A 21,362-nucleotide genomic window follows, 5' to 3' on the forward strand; every position below is an offset into this window, starting at 1 on the left:
GAATTAATAAAGTGAATGGCAGACTTGCATAAAAGAGGGTGATAAAGACTAATTGAATAATAAATTGTAACTCTGGAAGTGAAAAAGATAATTGTGCAATTAACAGTAGAAAAGGGAAGGAAAATAACATATCTCCAGAGATACTGCCTGTCCCGCTGAGTTACTCCAGCTTTTTGTGTCTATCTTCGGTTTAAACCAGTATCTGCAGTTTCTTCTTACACATATAAAAACTGGAGGTGAGTTTGAATTCGTCACGTGTACCGAGGCACAGTGAAAAGCTTTTGTTGCATGCTAACCAGACCAGAAGTACAGAGACTGAAACCTCTAATTATCTGAAATAGTTGAATTCAGTATTAAGTCCAGGAGGCTGAAATATCCCATTAAGGCATTGTAACACTCAACAACTTCTCCTTTACCTCCACTCACCACCCCCAAAAGAGGTTGTAGCTATGGGAACCATATGGGTCCATGTTGCACCTGTCTTTTTGTGGGATAAGGAGAACTTTCCTGGTTTCACTCATACTCACGTTCTCTCACAATCTTCCTTTGCGGTACTTTGATGATAGTAGTCGTTCACTTCAGACTCTCGCAATGCACTCAGAAGTAATCAGTTTAACCCTGCTCATTCAGCTTTCTAGACTTTTTATCTCTACTACAATCAGCCTGAAGAAGAGTCCTGACCCGAAACGTCACATTTCCATGTCCTCCAGAGACGCTGCCTTGCCTGCTGAGTTGCTCCAGCACTTTTCTTTGTAATCGAGCATCTACAGTTCTATTTGATGCAGTGATGGTCCGTGTCAACCAATGCCCGGCCAGTCAATGTTGTGCAATATCAATGACACGCTGTGGTGGTCAATGTTTGCTGTTCATTCAGGATATCTCATCCAGTGTTAGTGGTCAGTTAGGTCCAGCCAGTTTCAGCCTATGCCAACCATCATGTTGCTGGCCGTCAGTCATATTGAAAAGTAGTTAGTGACGTGGGAGCAAGCATTGCATGTTTGAACTGAAACAGTAGAGTGATTGATATCACTGCCTTGAAGATTTGAAAACAGAGAGAACATGCTGTGTTTTACAGCTGGCTTTCAGCTTAATTACTACACTCTTTCAACATTCCTTTATTTCCTTTTGCTCATACTAAAAGATAGTTATCAAAATATCCTATCAGTCCAAGACTATGAAAAGAAACTTTGTCTCACTCACAATGTCATGGGCTTGTGATATTAATACAGCCTGGATCATCCGTAAACTGGGGCTAAGGCACACTGTTGGGGCATACTTAGTAACTTTGCATCAAACCACTTGGTCACCAAGCTGACTACCTCTTCAGCAAGAGCAGTAACTCCAACAATTGTCTTTTCTAATAATGAACCCAGCTGACATTTCAAATATGAATATAATGATATCTCAATCTGGTTTCTCATTGAGACAAGAATAATTTAATCATTTGATAATGGTCTGGAAGAATGGAATAACAGAAAGTCCGCGAGGAAATAATATTGATAACAATGGATCCACAAATGGTCTCTCTGGGGTGTGAGTGAGGAGCTGCCTAACCCAGCACTTAAGCTGCAAAACAGGCTGGTTAGTGGCTGCAGACAGGATAACAAACTTCCTGACCCAACCAGGTAGTTCCAATGGCCATTACAAAAAAATAGACAGCTGAAGGAACTCAGAGGGTCATATGGAGCTGTCTCGGTGGAAATCGGAAAGAATGGTCTTTGTCCAACCATTTGCCAATCCTCTCACCTATATCCACCTATCACTTGTCCCACATCCACCTCTCTTCCAACTTTCTCCCTCCTGCTACAATCAGTCAGAAGAAGATCCCAAACTGAAACTTTGCTTATCCATGTTCTCCAGAGATGCTTCCTGACCCACTGAGTTACTCCAGCACTTTATGTATTTTATTAGAGGCATTTAGGGATAGGCAGAGGTGACAAGAAGATGGTGCTGAGAATCAGCCATGATTGTACTGATCGGCAGAGAAGGCTGGAACGTATGGCTGGCCTACTCCATTTATTTTTATGTTTGATAGGGTGACACGATTGTGTAGGATGAGTTCCTGGGACGAACAAACACCAGTGTAGACAAATGGACTGACGGCCTTTCTTCCTACTGTAGTTTTGGTGTAACCTTGCACAAACACATTATCCACGTAACCATCACTGGCACGACTATGGTGCGCCATCATTTGAACTCTGGAGAAACTTCAACTCGACACTCAGCCGAGGCAACGTTTGGCAGATGGGATGTATTTGAAACAAATGACAGAGTTAGTGCACTATAACCAGCCAACTTTTGGGATGGGAACGGGACCATGTCATTTCTTGGTAACTGCTCAAGACAGTCTTGGGCACTAATCGGGAAATTACTGTGTCACAGTGTAAACTTAAGAACCTTTTCTTAATATCGTTCTCTTTATCTGTGCTTGGAAACTGATATGTTTCAGTGCCATTTGTAAATCTTTGTCCTTTGAGAAGCACATTTACTGTAAAGAATGTAACAGTCTGTGTTTTGTAAGCAGTTAAAAAATATCTGTGAAAACTGTTAGCAGGTGTACAGATAATGCAATTCACTCATTTCTAGTTGCTACTCAATGGGACAGGCTCTTTAAAAACTATCAGATCATGTAACAAATTTAATGATTCCACTGTGATTGTTTTTGCGTAATAATCTTGAAAAGTTGAAGGATAATAGTGCCAGGATTTGGAAGGCATTCTATTTCAGGCCCCTGCTATTAGCAGTAAATCAGATTCCCTCACACACCTGCTAATCTTTTTCATGCATCTGTTTTAAGTGTCAAGTCAAGTCAAGTTTATTTGTCACATACACATACGAGATGTGCAGTGAAATGAAAGTGGCAATGCTCGCGGACTTTTGTGCAAAAGACAAACAACCAAACTATAAACACAATCATAACACACATATTCTTTTACATAATAAATAATGGAAGGAAAAACGTTCAGTAGAGTTAGTCCCTGGTGAGATAGGCGTTTACAGTCCGAATGGCCTCTGGGAAGAAACTCCTCAACCTCTCCGTTCTCACCGTATGGCAACGGAGGCGTTTGCCTGATCGTAGCAGCTGGAACAGTCCGTTGCAGGGGTGGAAGGGGTCTCTCATGATATTGTTGGCTCTGGAGTTGCACCGCCTGATGTATAGTTCCTGCAGGGGGGCAAGTGAAGTTCCCATAGTACGTTTGGCCGAACGCACTACTCTCTGCAGAGCCTTCTTGTCCTTGGCAGAGCAATTCCCAAACCAGATGGTGATGTTCCCGGACAAGATGCTTTCCACCGCCGCTGCGTAGAAGCACTGGAGGATCCTCGGAGACATTCTGAATTTCCTCAATTGCCTGAGGTGGTAAAGGCGCTGCCTTGCCTTACTCACAAGTGCTGAGGCGTGTGATGCCCATGTCATATCCTCGGAGATGTGGACTCCCAGATATTTAAAACAGTTCAACCTTGCAATTCACCCTTGCAATTTAAAACAGTTCACCCTCGTCTTGCTATCGCTACCCTGTTTGATGAGGAGAGCTGTTCTCACACTGGTTGCTACACAGACAGTGTCTAATTGGTCAGTGTACAGGATGCTTGGTACCCATCAAAGATCCCCTGGGTCGGTTTAATGGGTCAGGCGAGGGTAAGGGTTCCCTCCTATGCATCTAAACGCCGCTGTACTTGAGAGTGGCCAATCCAGCAGTATGGAGGGAGCTTTGTTTTACCCAGTGCATTACCTGCCTGTGGAATGTTTGATGGGACAGTTTGTTCTTACCTGCTCGCAGCTCCCACAGGCACGGACATCCTGCTGCAGGGAGCAGCTGTCTTCCACTAACTGGCCGAGGGTCCAGGGGGAGATTCGCTCAATCAGCAGCCAAACATGTTGCTCTGAGAGTGTGACAGGGCAGGGTAGATACAGCGTGCTTTTGTCTGTATCTAAATTGTGCTGTATCTGCTAAGGTGTAGGATAACGTGGAGAAAGCTTCAAGCAGAGTAGGTCACCACCGGGTAGAATAAATGGCAATAAAATCCTCAGATATTGAGTTGCCGGTTTTCATAGGGAGCCATCCTGTGGCCATTGTCTGAATAGCAGAAGCTGTGAAATGAAGGATTCATCAAGAATGGACCAGGCTCAGTGAGCACGCCGGCAAATGAATGAACATCTCACGACCCTCAGCTCAGTAGAGCACAGGAACAACTTGTTATGGCTTCCAAGATGGCGCCCAACCCATGAGACTATTTGCGTGCTAGATAGATCTACAAACTCATATTACAATCGCTCCACACTCTTAAATCTCTTATGTATATACTGTAAATGGATCGTTTGTAATCATGTATTGTCTTTCTGCTGACTGGTTAGCACGCAACAAAAGCTTTTCACTGTACCTCGGTACACATGACAATAAACTAAACTGATTTTCTATCAACACAACCTGGAAGCTAGGGAGGAAACCAAGGAGGGTTCCATTCTTACCTTAAAGAAAGTGTTCATATCCCAGAGGGAGACGATGGATCCTCCTGGGTGACTTCAACACCGGGGTGGGAAATGGCACATCCTTCGGGAAAGAGGGAGTTGGAAAACTAACTCCATCATGGTCACCCTCCTAACAAATGCTACCTAGAGCATGGTCCAGAGTCACGAACGAGTGGTCATGGAACACCCAAGCTCCAGGTACCCGCTAGATTATATTATCGTCCAAGTGGAGAAACGCAATGTTTGAATCACCTGTGCCATTATTTGCTCTGATGATTGTTGCTTCAACCAGCATGTAATCTACCTAATTATCTCCATCAATCTGGTCCCAAAACACCATCACCAACAGAAACAGTGTCATAAGACAATCTGTGTTGAAGTTCATAAAGCATCTGCACCGGTACCACACACTAGCTGGTGACATCCAGCCAACAATACAGCATGCCTGGACTGCACTATAATTAACAAATTGGCTTCACCAGCAGGACTGGTTTGACAAGAGTGATCGATACCCTTTGGCAGTGGAAGAGGTTTTTGAAGATGAAAACCTCAAACGTGGCACCGAACCCATGGTTACCTGGGAGGCAGTAATCTCTGGCCATCTACTTTCTTTGATCTGCTACTTACAGTCACATCAAGGCACTGGAAAGTTCCACTAGATCTTCACTGAATCCCCCCCCCAATTCACAGACAAGTGGGTCAACATCAGCATCCTCTCCCATGGCAACATCCCCAGCATTGTGGTCTTAACTCACACAGCCCCGTTGGGCAGGCCATTTTGTTTGCTGACTCTTGAGATAAATAGGGGTTTGCTGAACAAAATGACAGGTGGTCTGAGCAAAAGATTAAAAGATGTTTTCAAAAACATCCCTGATAAAGGTAGACAAAATGTTTAAGAAGGAACTGCAGATGCTGGAAAATCGAAGGTAGACAAAAATGCTGGGGAAACTCAACGGGTGAGGCAGCATCTATGGAGCGAAGGTAATAGGCAACGTTTCAGGCCGAGACCCTTCTTCTGATGTGAGGGTGGGGTGGGGTGGGTGGGGAAGAAGAAAGGAAGAGGCGGAGGGAGAGCTGAGAGAAGTCAATGTCCATACCGCTGGGGTGTAAACTGCCCAAGCGTAATATGAGTTGCTGCTCCTCCAATTTACGGTGGTCCTCTGGCCATGGAGGAGACCCAGGATAGAAAGGTCGGATTCGGAATGAGAGGGGGAGTTGATGTGCTGAGCCAACCGGAGATCAGGTTGGTTATTGCGTACTGAGCGGAGGTGTTGGGCGAAGCGATCGCCAAGCCTACGCTTGGTCTCACCGATGTAGAGCAGCTGACATCTAGAGCAGCGGATGCAATAGATGAGGTTGGAGGAGGTGCAGGTGAACCTCTGCCACACCAGGAAAGACTGCTTGGGTCCTTGAATGGAGTCAAGGGGGGAGGTAAAGCGACAAGTGTAGCATTTCCTGCGAATGCAAGGGAAAGTGCCAGGAGAAGGGGTGGTTTGGACAAGAAATACTGACCAGTTCTTCATGATGAAGTCCCCAGTTTATTTTCCAATTATATTATAACGTTAATCCCCAATATGCCAACACCTTTATTATATGTCAGTGTGTGCATTGTTTTCCAGCACTTGGCGTTCATTAGCTTTGCATTAACTGCAGGTCATGTGCCTTCACTGAAAATGCTCACCTGTGATTGACAGGTCCGCTCCAGGGTTTCATTTCCGGGTCAGAGTGCGGCAAGATGGCGTCGCCCAGGCTCCGGTGCTGAGAGTCGGGAGCTTGTGGAAGGTAAAGGCGGCCGGAGCCGGGAGGGAACGGGGACATAATCTACCTTCTTGAGGAGCCCCTTGCATTCAAATGTGTGTGTGTGTGTGGCCGAGGTCAGGGTCTCCCCGTCCACTCGCCTCCATGCTGAGGCAATGTCACTGCTGCTGAGGAGTCACCTGCCTAATCACCGTTCTCCACCGGTCTGAAGAAGGGTCTCACCCCTCCCTGACCATTGTCACTCACCCTCTATTCCCCCCTCCCTGACCATTGTCACTCACCCTCTATTCCCCCCTCCCTGACCATTGTCACTCACCCTCTATTCCCCCCTCCCTGACCATTGTCACTCACCCTCTATTCCCCCCTCCCTGTCCGTTTCCCCCCTCCCCCAAATCTCCCCGCCTATCTACCCCTCCTTGTCCATTTCCCCCCTCACTATCCATTCCCCTTCTTGTCCATTCCCCCTTCCCTGTCTATCTCCCCTAACTTGTCCATTCCGACCTCCCTGTCCACCGTCCACCCCCCCCCCATGTTCATTCTTCTGTCCACTGCTCTCCATTCCATCCATTCCCTTTACAGATACTGAGTTCCTCCTGTACTTTATGTTTTGATCAAGATTCCAGCATCTGCAGTCCCCTGTCCTATTATCACTGACACAATGACCCACGTTGCGAATATCAGGATGGTGAGATACCAGTGGTCAGAAACTACACTAGCAGTCAGAGAATGGGTGTTTGGCAATTTTCAATTCATTTCCTGCCTTAAAGCCTTCGAACCCTCTCAGGCACAAATCAGGAGTGTTGTAAAATACTTGCCTGAAGTATATAGCATCAGCAACTCTTGCAAACCACAAATCCACCCCGGAAAACCAGTCTACTTGATTGACATCACATTGATCACCTTGAGTCTTCATTCCGCCTACCACACGTGCACAGTGGCTGCAGAATATTAATAGACTGACATGGGAATTGCATCATTGAAATTTACCTGCAGATGGAGATCATTTGTGGCATCCTGTCCTGCTGTCCAGAAGGAAGCTATGAAAACAACTGCTACTTCCTTTCTGCTAAATGAATCTATTTCCATCTGATAATGCTTTAGTTTAATTATTTTATGCATCTCCAATGAAAACGTGTCAGTTTTAAAAATTCATTCTTCTTTACCCTAGGCATAAAATTGGAAGAGGGACATCATGGTGCATCTCTGTAAGTACAACTGGACAGAGTCTCTTGCAGTTTAGTAGCCTAGCTCAATTATGTTACTTGTTTTGAGCACAAAGAACATAATTCTGTTTGTAATGTCAGACCACTTTACATAGAAGGTACACAAAAATGCTGGAGAAACTCAGCGGGTGCAGCAGCATCTATGGAGCGAAGGAAATAGGCGAAGTTTCAGGCCGAAACCCTTTGATAGGGAAACAGAAAATAGGGTTTCGGCCCGAAACGTCGCCTATTTCCTTCGCTCCATAGATGCTGCTGCACCCGCTGAGTTTCTCCAGCATTTTTGTGTACCTTCGATCTTCCAGCATCTGCAGTTCCTTCTTGAACACTTGCCAGTCTCCTCCAACTGTTGAGAACATAATTTGGAGGAAATGAGCTTTTAATGCTCCTTGAACACTTTTCAATATTTGAATTAACTTGAAGCACTGCAGTTTGTGTGCCCCTCACACCATCACCACTTCACACTCTAACTCTGAGCTTCTCCCACTGGATGAACTGGCAGGTCATTCCCAACTCCCATCTCACATTAATCCACTATCAGCCCTCAGTCCCTCCCAACTGAAAATGCTTCAAGTGAGTAGCAGTTTATCTTCTCAAAAGTGTTTCCTAAGCAATGAATGACTTTGAACTGAAGTCATGCCCCAGCCAAATACAACACTTATTTTGCATAAAGCAAGGTCTTGTTTAACAAAAAAGCAAGTTGAATTGCCCAATTATTTTGTTTTGATTGTACTGATTGAGGGGAAAGTCAATCAGTATCGCTCAAGATATTGTGAGTGATCTTGGCCTTCCTTCGGAGTCACAGGATTATGAGCAACCACCAGGACCATTGAGCAGAGGTCTCAGTCTGATGACCTTTCTGAACAAAGGTATCCTCCTGTGTCACACTCCAAAATCATGCACATTCGATTTTGAGCCAGAGACCTGCTAAATAGGTCACTGCTGCTAACTGTAGGGTTCACTCCCTCCACTCCCACCTCTGAAAGTCAGCTGGAGATTTCTGCCTTTGGACCATTTTATTTTTCTCTGCTTTTCCTCACCTCCACACACGATGTGCAGAGTTTGGAATAATCTCAATTGGCTGGTCCTGGTGTCAAGGCAGTTGAATAATGTGTCTTTTGTTTTACAGCTCTGAATTTGCTGAAATATTATCACCGGGGGTTCGTGTGCATCCGCTTTGCACTGGGCGGCTGCACCAATCGCCCCTTCTACAAGATTGTGGCTGCACACAACAAGCGGGCCCGGGATGGCAAGTTCCTGGAGCAGTTGGGCTCCTACGACCCCATGCCCAACGTCTTCAACGAGAAGCTGGTCAGTTTGAACTTGGACAGGGTGAAGTATTGGCTGGGCTGTGGCGCACAGATGACAAAACCGGTCTCCAAGCTGCTAGGTAAAAGCCTTCCTCATGCCCTTTTCCCCCCTGATGTTTAGAGTTACTCATTGTTCAGCAGTGATTGGATTTGAATACGGTTTAGGTCTTGGTTTATTATTGTCATGTGTTCTGAGGTACAGTGAAAAGCTTTGTTTTGCATGTTATCTATTCATGTCAGATAATACTCCACATACATTTAAATTCAACTCAATTCCTAATGGTAGAACAAATGGGAAGATACAGAGGCATAATATAGTTCTCAGCATTGTGGCACATGTGTTTCATAGAAGCCCAATCTGTGGGGTGAAGGTGAATTGGACAGTACCCCAGTTTATCGTAGGACGGTTCAGAGGCCTGATAATAGATGGGAAGAAGCTGTTTCTGAGTTTGATGGTGTGCAATTTCAAGCTTCTGTATCCTCTGCCTGACAGGAGTAGGGAGAAGGAATGACCAGGTTGGGACAAGTCTTTGATTATGTTGGCTGTTTTTCCAAGGCATTGTGAAGTGTAGATTGAGTCGGTGGTGGGGAATCTGGTCTGTATGATGGACTGGACCATATCTACAACTCTCTGCAATTTCTTGCTGTCTTGGGCAGAACTTGGGTAAGTTGTTTGGAGTAGGTGGCTTGAAGGAAAAGGAACGTCAGGAAAGTGGGATGTTGTTAAAAATGTGCTGACAAGAGTTCAGGGCAAGCACATTCCTGTTAGAGTGAAGGGCAAGGCAGGAAAATGTAAGGAAGTAGGCAAGACAAGGGAAATTGAGGATTTGGTCAAAAGTAAGGACACATGGGACAGCTGGGATCAAGTGTACCCCTGGAGGAGTTTCGGGAACTAAGGAGCAAGCTAAAAAAGGAAATCAGAAGGGCAAAAAAATAGACAGGAGATAGCTCTGGCAGATAGCATTAAGAATAATCCCAAGAGATTTTATAAGTACATAAAGAAAAAAACCGTGAGAGAATGGAACCCGTCAGGAATCAAAGCGGTCAACTCTGCGTGGGGTCACAGAAGATGGACAAGTAATTCAATGAGTATTTCTCCTCTGTTTTTACTGTGGAGAAAGACAGGAGGACAGAGGAATTTGGGGCAGTCACTGGAAGTGTCTTGATAGCAGTCAGTATTATGGTCGAGGAGTGGCTGAAGGTCCTGACATGTATGAATGTAGACAAATCTCCCGGACCTGATCAGATATATCTGAGGAAACTGTGGGAAGGGAGGAAATTGCAAGAGCCCTGGCTAAGATTTATAAGCCGTCATTAAATACGTGAGGTGCCAGACATCTGGAAGGTGGCAAATGCTGTGTCTCTATCCAAGAAGGGCAGCAGAGAAAAGACTGGGAACTACAGGCCAGCGAGCTTAACATCTGTGGTTGGAAAGTTACCAGAGAATACTCTGAGGGATAGGATAGACATGCATAGCGTATACATATATGACAAGGGCTGATTAGGGATCGCCAGCATGGTTTTATACATGGGAGGTCATGTCACTTTTGAATCTGATTGCGTTTTTTGATCATGTGACCAAGAAGGTTGATGAAGGCGTAGCGGTAGATGTGCATATGGATTTCAGCAAGGCATTTAACAAGGTTCCGCATGGTAGGCTGCTCTAGAAGATTAGATCCCATGGGGTCCAAGGAGAGATAGCTGAATGGATAGAAAATTGGCTTCATGGAAGGAAGCAGAGGGTGATGGTGAAAGGCTGCTTTTCGGACTGGAGGCCTGTGACTAGTGGTGTGACTCGGGGTTCGTTGCTGAGCCCATTGCTATTTGTCATCTATATCAATGAGGTGGGAGATTGCAACCTTCATGTGGTCTACTATGTTTCGACTAATGCAATCAACCCGACGTGCACAAATAAAAGATCAAATAGAACAAGTTGACCTACAACTTTAGGCTGTGCACACCATACGCAAGAAGAAGATCTTTATCAATGATTTGGATGAGAACGTACATGGCATGGTTAGCAAGTGTGCAGATGACACAAATGTGAGTGGTCTTGTAGAAGTGAAGATGGTTGTCAAAAAATGCAGCAGGATCTTGATCAGTTGGCCAGGTGAGATGAGGAATGATTAATACAGAGAAATGTGAGGTGTTGCATTTTGGGAAGACTAACATGGGCAGGACCTATACAGAGAATGGCAAGGCTCTGGGGAGTGTTGTAGAGGAGATGGATCTAGGATACAGGTACATAGTTTGTTGAATGTGGCGCCACAAATAGATAGGATGGTCAAAAAGATACAGGCACATTGGCCTTCATCAGTCAGAGTATTGAGATTAGAAATTGGGAGGTCATAATGCAGTTATACAAGATGTTAGTGAGGCCGCATTGTGTTCAGTTATGGGCACCATGTTATAGGAAAGATTTTGTCAAGTTGGAAAGGGTGCAGAGAAGATTTATAAGGATGTTGCCAGGACACGAGGGCCTGATCTATAGGGAGATGTTGAGCAGGCTAGGACTCTATTCCATGGAGTGCAGTCAGATGATGGGTGATCTTATAGAGATGTACAAAATCATGAGAGGAATTGATTGTGTAAACACACAGTCTCTTTCCCAGAGTAGGAGAAATCGAGAACCAGAGGACATAGGTTTAAGGTGAGGAGATAAGTTTAAGATTTAATGGGAACCAGAGGACACACAAATAGATGCTGCATAGATGCTTCGCTCCATAGATGCTGCTGCACCCGCTGAGTTTCTCCAGCATTTTTGTGTACCTTCGATTTTCCAGCATCTGCAGTTCCTTCTTGGACACACAAAGGATGGTGGGTGTATGGAAAGAGCTGCCAGAGGAGGTAGTTGAGGCAGGTACTATGGCAATGTGTAAGAAACATTTAAACAGGTACATGGATAGGACAAGTTTAGAGGGATATGGGTCAAGTGCAGGCGGGTGGGACGAGTGTAGGTGGGATATGTTGATCGGCGAGGGCATGTTGGGCTGAAGGGCCTGTTTCCACACTATATGACTATGAGAAACGTTCCCAAACAAAGCTATGATGCAACCCAATAACATGCTTTCTGTAGAAATGTAGTTTATTGTCACGTGTGCCGAGGTACAGTGAAAAGCTTTAGCTGCATGCTCATCAGTCAGCGGAAAGACTACATAATTACATCGAGACATTCACACTCTACAGAAACATGATGAAGGAAATAATGTTTAGTGCAAGATAAAGTCCAGTAAAATCAAATTAAAAATAGTCCAAGAGTCTCTGTTGAGGTAGATAGTAGCTCAGGACCGCTCTCTAGTTGTTGATAGGATGGTTCAGTTGGCTGATAGCTGCTGGGAAGAAACTGTCCGTGAATCTTGGCTGATGGGAGAGGGGGAGTAACCGGGGTGAGACTCATTCTCGATATGCTGTAGCCTTGCTGAGGTAGCGTCAGGTGTAATTGGAGTCAATGGAAGGGAAGTTGGTTTGTGTGATGACGGTCTGGACTGTGTACACAATTTCTTGCAGTCTTGAATGGAGCTGTTCCCAAACCATGCTGTGATGCATCCCGATAAATTGGCGCATTCTACGGCGCATCTGTAGAGGTTGGTGAGACATGCCAAACTTCCCGAGGCTTCTAAGGAAGTAGAGACGTTTGTGTGCTCTCTTGGCCATTGCTTTGATATGGGTGATCCAGTACACGATGCTGGTGATATTTACTCCTCAGAATTTGAAACTTTCACCCATCTCTATGTCGGCACCATCAATGCATTGGTGTACCTTCTTGGCTGTCACTTCAATGTGGTTGGTCCACCACAGATTATTGGTAATATTAATGCCAAGGAACTTGAAGCAGTCAACCATTTCACCCTGTTGGAGAGAGTGATCCCTGTCAGGTGTAGATTGTACAGCACAGTCCCCTCATTGCCCTCCCTGTCCCAGCAGCACAGGATGCAACACGTTTCCAGTTGGCTCTGACACACACCACCTCAAACACCCACGCCACAGGAAGCCGGTTCCTATTTTTTTTATTTTATGTTTGTTGCCCTCTCATCCAATGTCTCTGGCCAGCCAGGTATGGGATCCTGACAGTACATGGTCTGGGTGGACAAGCAGATGGATCCCTTCCCAAAAGGTTAAACTCACCCAGTGTCTCAATTCCAACAACTAACCAGGTGCCAGTGACTGATGTGCCAGCACCCTGCCCCAATGCTGAGTGCAGGTTTAACAAACTCAAGTGTCATGGCTGGTGGAATGGTTGATTCCTACTCAAGTGGCCCTGATTCATTACTGACTGGTGCAGTGCATGTATGCTCTCCCCATGACAACATGGCTTTCCTCTCACATGCTAATAAATGCAGTTTGATAGGTTAATTGGCTAATGTGAACATGTTCAATATGAAGGTCAGTGTAGAATCTGGGGGGGGTTGATGGGAATGAGTGGAGAATAAAGCAGGATCAGTGTAAATAGCTGCCTAATGGTTGGCATGGACTCGGTGAGCTAATGAGTGTTTCCACACAGTGTGACTGCAAAATTGAAAATTGAGATATCGTCGGGTGAATGCTAATCTGTCCCCCTCTCCATTGCTAGGCTTGTCCGGCTTTTTCCCGCTACACCCCATGACAGTGACCGGGGCAGAAAGATTCCACAAGGAACAAGCACTAATGACGCAGGCTGCATCACAAGAAGAACCGACAAGTGTTTCAGAGGATGAGCAGCCAATTGCCTAAAGCTGGGTAAGCAAATGGCTCCTGGAAATTGACAGTGACAGTCAGCGGAGTAGCGTCAAGCTGAGGAGACGACTGTTTTAACCAGTGTCTGGGCAGCAGCAGTGTTGTCACAGGAATTATTGCCAGTGGACTACAAGAATTACACATTAAAATCAGTGTCCTTTAATATTATGTACCTTCTATTTCATTAAGTGATAACACAGGTCAGAATGCCCAGACTTGGGAATGGCATGTTTTATTTATAATGCAACAGCAATATGTTTGTTTCACTTTGTGCAAGGAGCATGGAAGCCTTCTCTACTCAATGTAACCTTGCTGGAGCATTCGTTTGTTGGGATTCCAAACTGCATTCAGCCGCTGCTGTGTTTAGTCTCCTCAACTAGTGTTTCTGCACACTCTGTGTCACATCTGTCTCTGGGACCTCAAGCATTACTGATATCAAAGGCCCCCTCCACCACAGAGTGATGTATAGAATGTCTATCTTTGTAGCTCTGAAATATGCTATTTGGCAAGAGGTCCATGCCAGCATTTATGCTTCATGCAAGCCTTTTCCCACCCTTAGCTGAACTCCCATGTATTTTCCTTTCTCTCTCGTGTGTTGATTTTGCACCACCTTAAATGCGGCCCAGCCTCTGTAGCTTTTTCAGAGCGGAAATGATCAATACTTGCCTGGATGCTATTTGTCATAATTCCCAGGTTTGATTGAAGATCACGACTGTTAATTCTCTCGCTGACCTGTGCTTCATTTTTCCTTAGGTCCAAGCTGTAAGAAACTGCTGTCATCACAAAAACAGGTGTTGGTCACAAATCATTATGGTACCATCGACATCAAGTGGCAATGACCCACTTGAGATTTGTGATTGGGCTGCTCAATGATTTGCCTCCCTCTTGTGCAAATGAAAAGCAACAGGTTCACGAAGGCAATACACGGTGCTTTTAACAGCCATGTCCAACACAAAGATAGGGTGCTAGCTAGAGACAATTGCATAATCCGGCAAAGATGATAGTGCTGATAGACAGAGCAAGGGTTCATCACCATCCCAAATATGGCCTTTTGTCACTCGTGCCACATGGACTTTCAATAACTTTAACGAACTGGTGCAGAAGAGCTCAAGTTTCAGAATCCCCACTCCTGATCAAAAGTACCAAATGTATTCATTTTCATACTTAAATATTTTACACATCAATGGACGAATAGCACACATGAGCAAATGGGCTCTAATTGTTTAAGAAACAGTTGGTAGATTAGTTGAGAATGACTCAATTCTTGCACTGCTCACTTGCAATACTGGACCACTGCCATTAGGTGGCAGCTAAGAGGCAGGCATCCAGCACCAGTCTATGGGAATTAGGTGAGGTACAAGGCTCGACCTTTGGCAATGTTCAAATTAATTACCTGTGCTTTTCAATTTTATTCAATAAAATTAATGATCACCTTTAAAAGCTTAATTATTCTAGAGGATACCAAGTACAGAATTGTTTAAAAAGCACCCATTTTATACGTTACAAAAATAATAATATATTAAAAATGAAGTGTATTGTGGAAAGCAGTTTCTATGCCAGGAGAGGTTGCTGGCTCAAAGGTGGTCAAAGCATGTGGGGGAATGGACAGATATTGATGGAAGTGGCACTGTTCCATGTGAATATTTGCTGAATAATGTTTACTGAAGTGGACATTAACAACCCCTGCCCTGCTGCTACTTCCTACCTCAAATAATTTATACAGGTGGTATGAGGTGGTGTTCCTGCATCCTGCCCCCCCCCCACCTCCTGCCCAAGGGGAACCGAGTGCTTGAAACACAAGGGCTGAGGATGCTGGAATCCTGTGCAAAAAAAAAAAGTGAAAGAACTCAGCGGGTCAGGCAGCACGTTACTGCAAAGATGAGGTGTAAGGAAAGAACATTTGTTACTTGGTATTAAGAAGCTTCGGTTATTCACCAAATAGCTAACCGTGTGAACCTCTGGATCAAATGCTGGAAATATCAAATCAAAACCAAAACTGCTACCTGCGCTCAGTAGTCAGTCAACATCCATGAGAAACTGTCAGCAATGCTTCATCGGAACAGGAAGCGAAAGGATAGCTCTTCAATGAATACAGAAAATGGGAATTGTATGGATTAAGCAGAAGTATGGAAAGCCACCTGGCTTGATTCTACAACTATACGATGCATGAAAATGTGGCAGATGGATTGGTTTAAGATGAAACAAAGAGACAATGGGACACAGTCCATAGGAAACATAGTCACAACATGAGGGGGAGTGTCATGATACAGAGATACACGCGCTAGGCAACAATGGGAATGCTTCAGTGGCTCAGAAATGTGGAGGGGGGAGGCGGGAGAGGAGGGAGGACTTGGGGAACAGATACTGCAAGTGTTCACATTTGCAAGTCACACTGCCTTAGGTTTTGTCTGTCTTTAATGTGGTCGTGTTGATCTTGATTTACAGGGTAGAATATTCCTAAGGTGTGCCAGTGATGGCTAGAACCCACCCTGGGAGGAGAGTTCCTTCACAAATGCAGCTCTACAGTGTTCCCATTGAGTGAATACGTGGTCTGTGGTGGGACGGGTCAAGCAGGCTGGGAAGCAGGGTTAATTTCTGTGCAGACTGATGTCAAACTGCATTCCTGCTCAACACAACGGTCACAATGCACGCCTCATCGCCAACGCACATCTTACTGGAGTAATGCTAACACACTGGACGAATAGGTCCCGAACCAAAATCACCTAAACATCAATGAATGAGTGACATTTGCATCTGTGCACATTCATCACCAAATTCTTAGTCATCGCCAACTTATTCATTCAACATCCACAAAACAAGGACTCTTCACCCAACCTGTTGCCACACAACATTGCCCTCTGATGACAAACATCCACAGCGAGACCCAGAAATAAATGGACCACTTCTCATATCATGGGGGCTCCATTGTCAGCAAAGGCAGAACTCAATGGCAAAATTCATCTGCTTTTAGTGCTCAGCCCAGGATGTGTGATGATCAAGATCTCAAATCCGTGACAAAACCAATGGTCTGATCACTGGCCTTTTGGACTCGGAATCTCACAGCACAGGAAAGAAACCACCAGCACGGTCTCTGCAAGATCCTCCAGACTCACTGAAGGAGCAAGCTTCAGTATCCTTCTCAGGCCAACATCCCCAGTAGCAAGGCTCCCATTGAGCAGGACCTCCAGCCTCCCGAAACAGACACTAGATTATCAGCAAATTATCTGAAGAAGGGTTTCGGCCCGAAACGTCGCCTATTTCCTTCGCTCCATAGATGCTGCTGCACCCGCTGAGTTTCCCCAGCAATTTTGTGTACCTACTAGATTATCAGTCAGGCAGGGGAAATGTAATTAAAGGATATTGTCAAAACCTCTGATAAACTTTACCGCCTCCATTGACTCCTGGGAATCCCGTGCGGTTCCCCGAGGTTGCAGGTAGTGGAAGCAGGTAGGGAGCCTGACAAAAACCTCCGGGAACCTCACGGAAACCTTGGGTGGGGCGCAAAGTCTCCAGAGCTTTCCATTCTGGTTTCCTAAGTGGGACAGGGGCATAAGAGTTCACGGATCCTAGATTGGCCTCATCGGTTACCTTAGCACAAAAGCAGAATGGACACAAATCATTTTCGATTGTGAAAGACAGCTTAAGACTAGGTAGCAGCCGACAGGGTAGCAATTAGAGCTGCAATCAGCTTCACACTCTCCCGGTGAAGAGGCAGTAAATTAGCCTCTTCTTCCTGGGCCGTTACTCCTCACTGTATAGTGGCTCCTGCTGGTCACTTCATTTGATACTGAAGTGGAAATCAAATCTGATGGCTCAATTAGCACCCATGGTCAGGCCATGACCATTGGGCCCCTCAAGCCTGTTCCACCATTCCATAGAAGTTGGCTGATCTGCCGCAATTCAGGTTTCCTGCCCAATCCTTTCTTTATTTTGTTTGACATCCAGAAATCCCAACAGTTCAGGTACTCATGGCTGGGTGTACTGGTTCCACTTTTCACGACGGGGTCAGAAAGGTTGAGCATCGTAAGCCATGAGGGCAGAGAGATTTATCAAAATTCACTCAATAGTAAGTGGCCAAACATGTAGCCTACTCCAGGAGAGATGGCCACCCTGTGCTTCTGTGTTCAGCAGCCAACAACATGGATCTTATCTGATGGCTTGGTTCGGCAACTTGAGGGCCCAGGAGCGGAAAAGACTGCAAAATGTTGTAAACACTGCCCAGTCCATCATCGGCTCTGACCTCCCTACCATCGAGGGGATCTATCGCAGTTGCTGCCTCAAAAAGGCTGCCAGCGTCATCAAGGATCCACACCATCCTGGCCATCCACTCATCTCCCCACTGCCTTCAGGTAGAAGGTACATCTGAAATCTGCAACATCCAGGTTCAGGAATAGCTACTTCCCCACAGCCATCAGGCTATGAAACTCAACTCAAACAAAACTCTGAACATTAATAACACTTTATCTGCTTATTTATGTGTGTGTATATATATATATATATATATATATATATATATATATATATATATATATTCAATGGTATATGGTCACACTGATCTGTTCTGTATTTATTTATGGCTACTATATTCTGTTGTGCTGAAGCAAAGCAAGAATTTCATTCTCCTATCTGGGACACATGACAATAAACTCTCTTGAATCTTGAAATGGAAGGGGATAAACACTGGAAATAATTAGCCAGTGTCAAGCATTGGCTCACTGCTTTCCACAATGGAATAGACGAGACATTCACATATAACAAGATTTTTTTTTGAAAGTGTAACTTTGGTGCTTGTGTTTGTATGCAGGAGAGGTAAGTTATTACCTATTGTACTGGCACTGCACAGATGAATGGAAGAAAAATGATGTTTGTGGAGTAATGGCATTGTGCTCTACTAGTGAGGCCACTGTACTGTGGAGAGATTTCATTAGCATAGCTTTGAACTGGGGAATTAATCACTTGCTTGATTAAAGGAAATCTAATCCTTTAAAAATTTGCTTTAGTGAATTTAACAAATTTATGGGGCTGTCACTTCCAGCATATTCCAACTAGCCTGCTGTAAGAGCATTGGCACAGAGCTGGATTTGAGTGGACTACGATATCCGCTCTGTTTCCTTTGTGCTGGCACTGCTGAAATTGGTACCAGTCATCTTGCAGATTGGTAGTGGTGCAGGGTGCATTTCTACATCCCTTGGACATTCCTGGTTACAGAGCTTCTGGCCAGGTTATGAAGGGTTCACGATTGCTGAGGATTGGTTCTGTCGCAAGGTAGGCGTATCCTTTAAGTAGCCATAGTCTATACACACCTGGATTCTTCTAGTTCCCTACACTCCGGGAACTTGCCTATGACTAGAGACGACACAAACATTCTCATCAGGCTCCTGCAATCTCTCTTCCCTCCACCATCAGGTCCTGGGGATTTATAGGAGCAAGGAGGTCCTACTGCAGTTATACAGGACCCTGGTGAGACGGCACCTGGAGTATTGTGTGCAGTTTTGGTCTTCTAATTTGAGGAAGGACATTCTTGCTATTAAGGGAGTGCAGCGTTGGTTTACCAGGTTAATTCCCAGAATGGTGGGACTGACATATGATGAAAGAATGGATTGACTGCGCTTATATTCACTGGAATTTAGAAGGATGAGAGGCTATCTCATAGAAACATAAAATTATTAAGGGATTGGACAGGCTAGATGCAGGAAAAATGTTTCCCATGTTGGGAGAGTCCAGAACCAGGGGTCACAGTTGAAAAAATAAGGGGTAGGCCATTTAGGTCTGAGGTGGGAAAAAAACTTTTTCAGCCAGAGAGTTGTGAATCTGTGGAATTCTTTGCCACAGAAGGCAGTGGAGGCCAATTAACTGGATGTATTCAAGAGAGAGTTAGATATAGCTCTTAGGGCTAACAGAATCAAGGGATATGTGAAGAATGCAGGAACGGGGTACTGATTCTGGATGATCAGCCATGATCATATTGAATCGCCGTGCTGGCTCGAAGCACTAAATGGCCTACTCCTGCACCTATTGTCTACGTTACCATGTTAACAATCTTTAAGATCCCCAACACCTCGCCTACTCAATCGATGTAATATTTCCACACCCTTTAGAAAGGAAAGGGGCAAAATTAATTCTCACCTTTCTGAGTGTCAAACCCAGAGTTAAATATCTATCAAAATGTTACAATTTTCGAAGTGGCGGCACAGTGGTGCAGCGGTAGAGTCGTTGCCTTACAGTGCCAGAGACATGCTTTTTGCGGGTGCTCCAGTTTCTTCACACATTCCAAAGATGTACAAGTGTGTAGGTTAATTGACTTCTATAAATTGTCCCTAGTTTTAGGATGGAACTAGTGTACGGGTCGGTGATCTCTGGTCAGTGTGGAGTCGGTGGGCTGGAGCGCCTGTTTCCACACTGTCTCAACTAAACTAAGAGCTAAACTACAGGTAATTAGAAGTGGTTAATGAAGTCAAAGAAAAGCATCGAGTGTACCAGCATTTTGAAAATTAATCCTTTAAACATCTTTACTCCAACCTGCCAATGTCCCACTTTCTGAAGATGTTATGTCATAAGGAATAGGCCAATTTGGCCCATCAAGTCTACTCAGCCATTCAATCATGGCTGATCTATCTCTCACTCCTAATCCCATTCTCCTACATTCTCTCCATAACCTCTGACCTCTATAATGTTATCCTGAGAGCTTTGATGACACAAGGAAAAAAATACCAAGCACTACAAGTTACTCTTCCTACAATATGGAGAGAAATGAAAACTAGCTTAATAGTATCCCAAATCAAAAGAAGTTAGAAATACGCCTGTGCAAGTGTAATGTGACTGCAGTTGTATTTGATCATGTGTGTACTATTAGTGCCCAGTGTGAGGGGAACCTTGAATAAACCAGAAGCTTGCTTTAGAGCTGTGCATCTGTTGCATTTCACTCTGCATGGCACTGGAAGGCACTGCCTGGGAAAGGGGGCCCCCAGGGCATGAAGCGCCATGGGCCTAGACATGAGGGTGCAACACTGCCTAGGGAATGAAGCCCACATGGTGCATGCCTTCGATAATAACTTTCCTGGGCATTGACCATTCATCCTCTGACATTTTCACCAACTCCAACGGGATTCCACTACTAGCCACATCTTCCCATCTCCACCCCTTTCCACAGTGACAGTTACCTCCACAACTCCCTGGTCAACATGTCCCTTCCCACACAAACCACCCCTTCCCCAGGTATTTCCCCCTGCAACCACTGGAGATGCAACAGCTGTCCCTATAGCTCCCCCCTCGACTCCATCCAAGGACCCAGAAAGTCTTTTCAGATGAGGCAGAGGTTCACTTGCACCTCCTCTGACCTCATCTACTGTATCCGTTGTTCCAAGTGTGGACTACTGTATATCGGCGAGACCAAGTGCAGGCTCTGCGATCGTTTTGTTGAACACTTCCGCTCAGTCCGCCTAAACCTACCTGATCTCCTGGTTGCTCAGCACTTCAACTCCCCCTCCCATTCTCACACTGACCTTTCTGTCCCGAGCCTCCTCCATTGTCAACGTGAGGCCCAGTGCAAATTGGAGGAACAGCAGCTCATATTTCGCTTGGGCAGCTTACACCCCAGCGCCATGGATATTGATTTCTCTAACTTCAAGTAGCTCTTGCTTTCCCTCTCTCTCCATCCCCTCCCTCTTTCCAGTTCTCAGACAGTCCGTCTCCGACTACATTTTATCTCTGTTTGCTTTGTTGTTACCTTCTCCCAAATAACAATGATGTATTCTGCATCTTACTTGAGCTCCATTCCCTCGGTACTGTTTTCACACCTAACACTTCCTTATCTATACACCACCCACTCCCCAGCCGTCAATCTGATGAAGGGTCTCAACCTGAAACGTCACCCATTCCTTCTCTCCAGAGATG

The 21,362-nt window shown here is 45.1% G+C and overlaps 1 protein-coding gene across 3 annotated transcripts; it reads left to right on the forward strand.

Annotated features, from left to right (window-relative positions):
• The first annotated feature begins 6,162 nt into the window (after nucleotides 1–6,162).
• Nucleotides 6,163–14,902, forward strand: mrps16 (mitochondrial ribosomal protein S16). Of its 3 annotated transcripts, XM_033048195.1 has the most exons (5): nucleotides 6,163–6,250; nucleotides 7,395–7,431; nucleotides 8,576–8,836; nucleotides 13,327–13,472; nucleotides 14,223–14,902. In XM_033048195.1, exons 2-4 carry the CDS (start codon nucleotides 7,419–7,421, stop codon nucleotides 13,464–13,466), a joined length of 414 nt encoding a protein of 137 aa, XP_032904086.1. In that variant the 5' UTR covers nucleotides 6,163–6,250; nucleotides 7,395–7,418; the 3' UTR covers nucleotides 13,467–13,472; nucleotides 14,223–14,902. The 3 variants fall into 3 exon arrangements, with proteins under 3 accessions (XP_032904086.1, XP_032904085.1, XP_032904087.1); XM_033048194.1 differs by lacking the exon at nucleotides 14,223–14,902 and having other exon boundaries at nucleotides 6,182–6,250; nucleotides 13,327–13,632; XM_033048196.1 differs by lacking the exons at nucleotides 6,163–6,250; nucleotides 14,223–14,902 and adding an exon at nucleotides 6,791–6,911 and having other exon boundaries at nucleotides 13,327–13,632.
• The last annotated feature ends 6,460 nt before the right edge of the window (nucleotides 14,903–21,362 follow it).

The sequence above is a fragment of the Amblyraja radiata genome, chromosome 31 (assembly GCF_010909765.2).
Source record: "Amblyraja radiata isolate CabotCenter1 chromosome 31, sAmbRad1.1.pri, whole genome shotgun sequence".
Taxonomy (NCBI): domain Eukaryota; kingdom Metazoa; phylum Chordata; class Chondrichthyes; order Rajiformes; family Rajidae; genus Amblyraja; species Amblyraja radiata.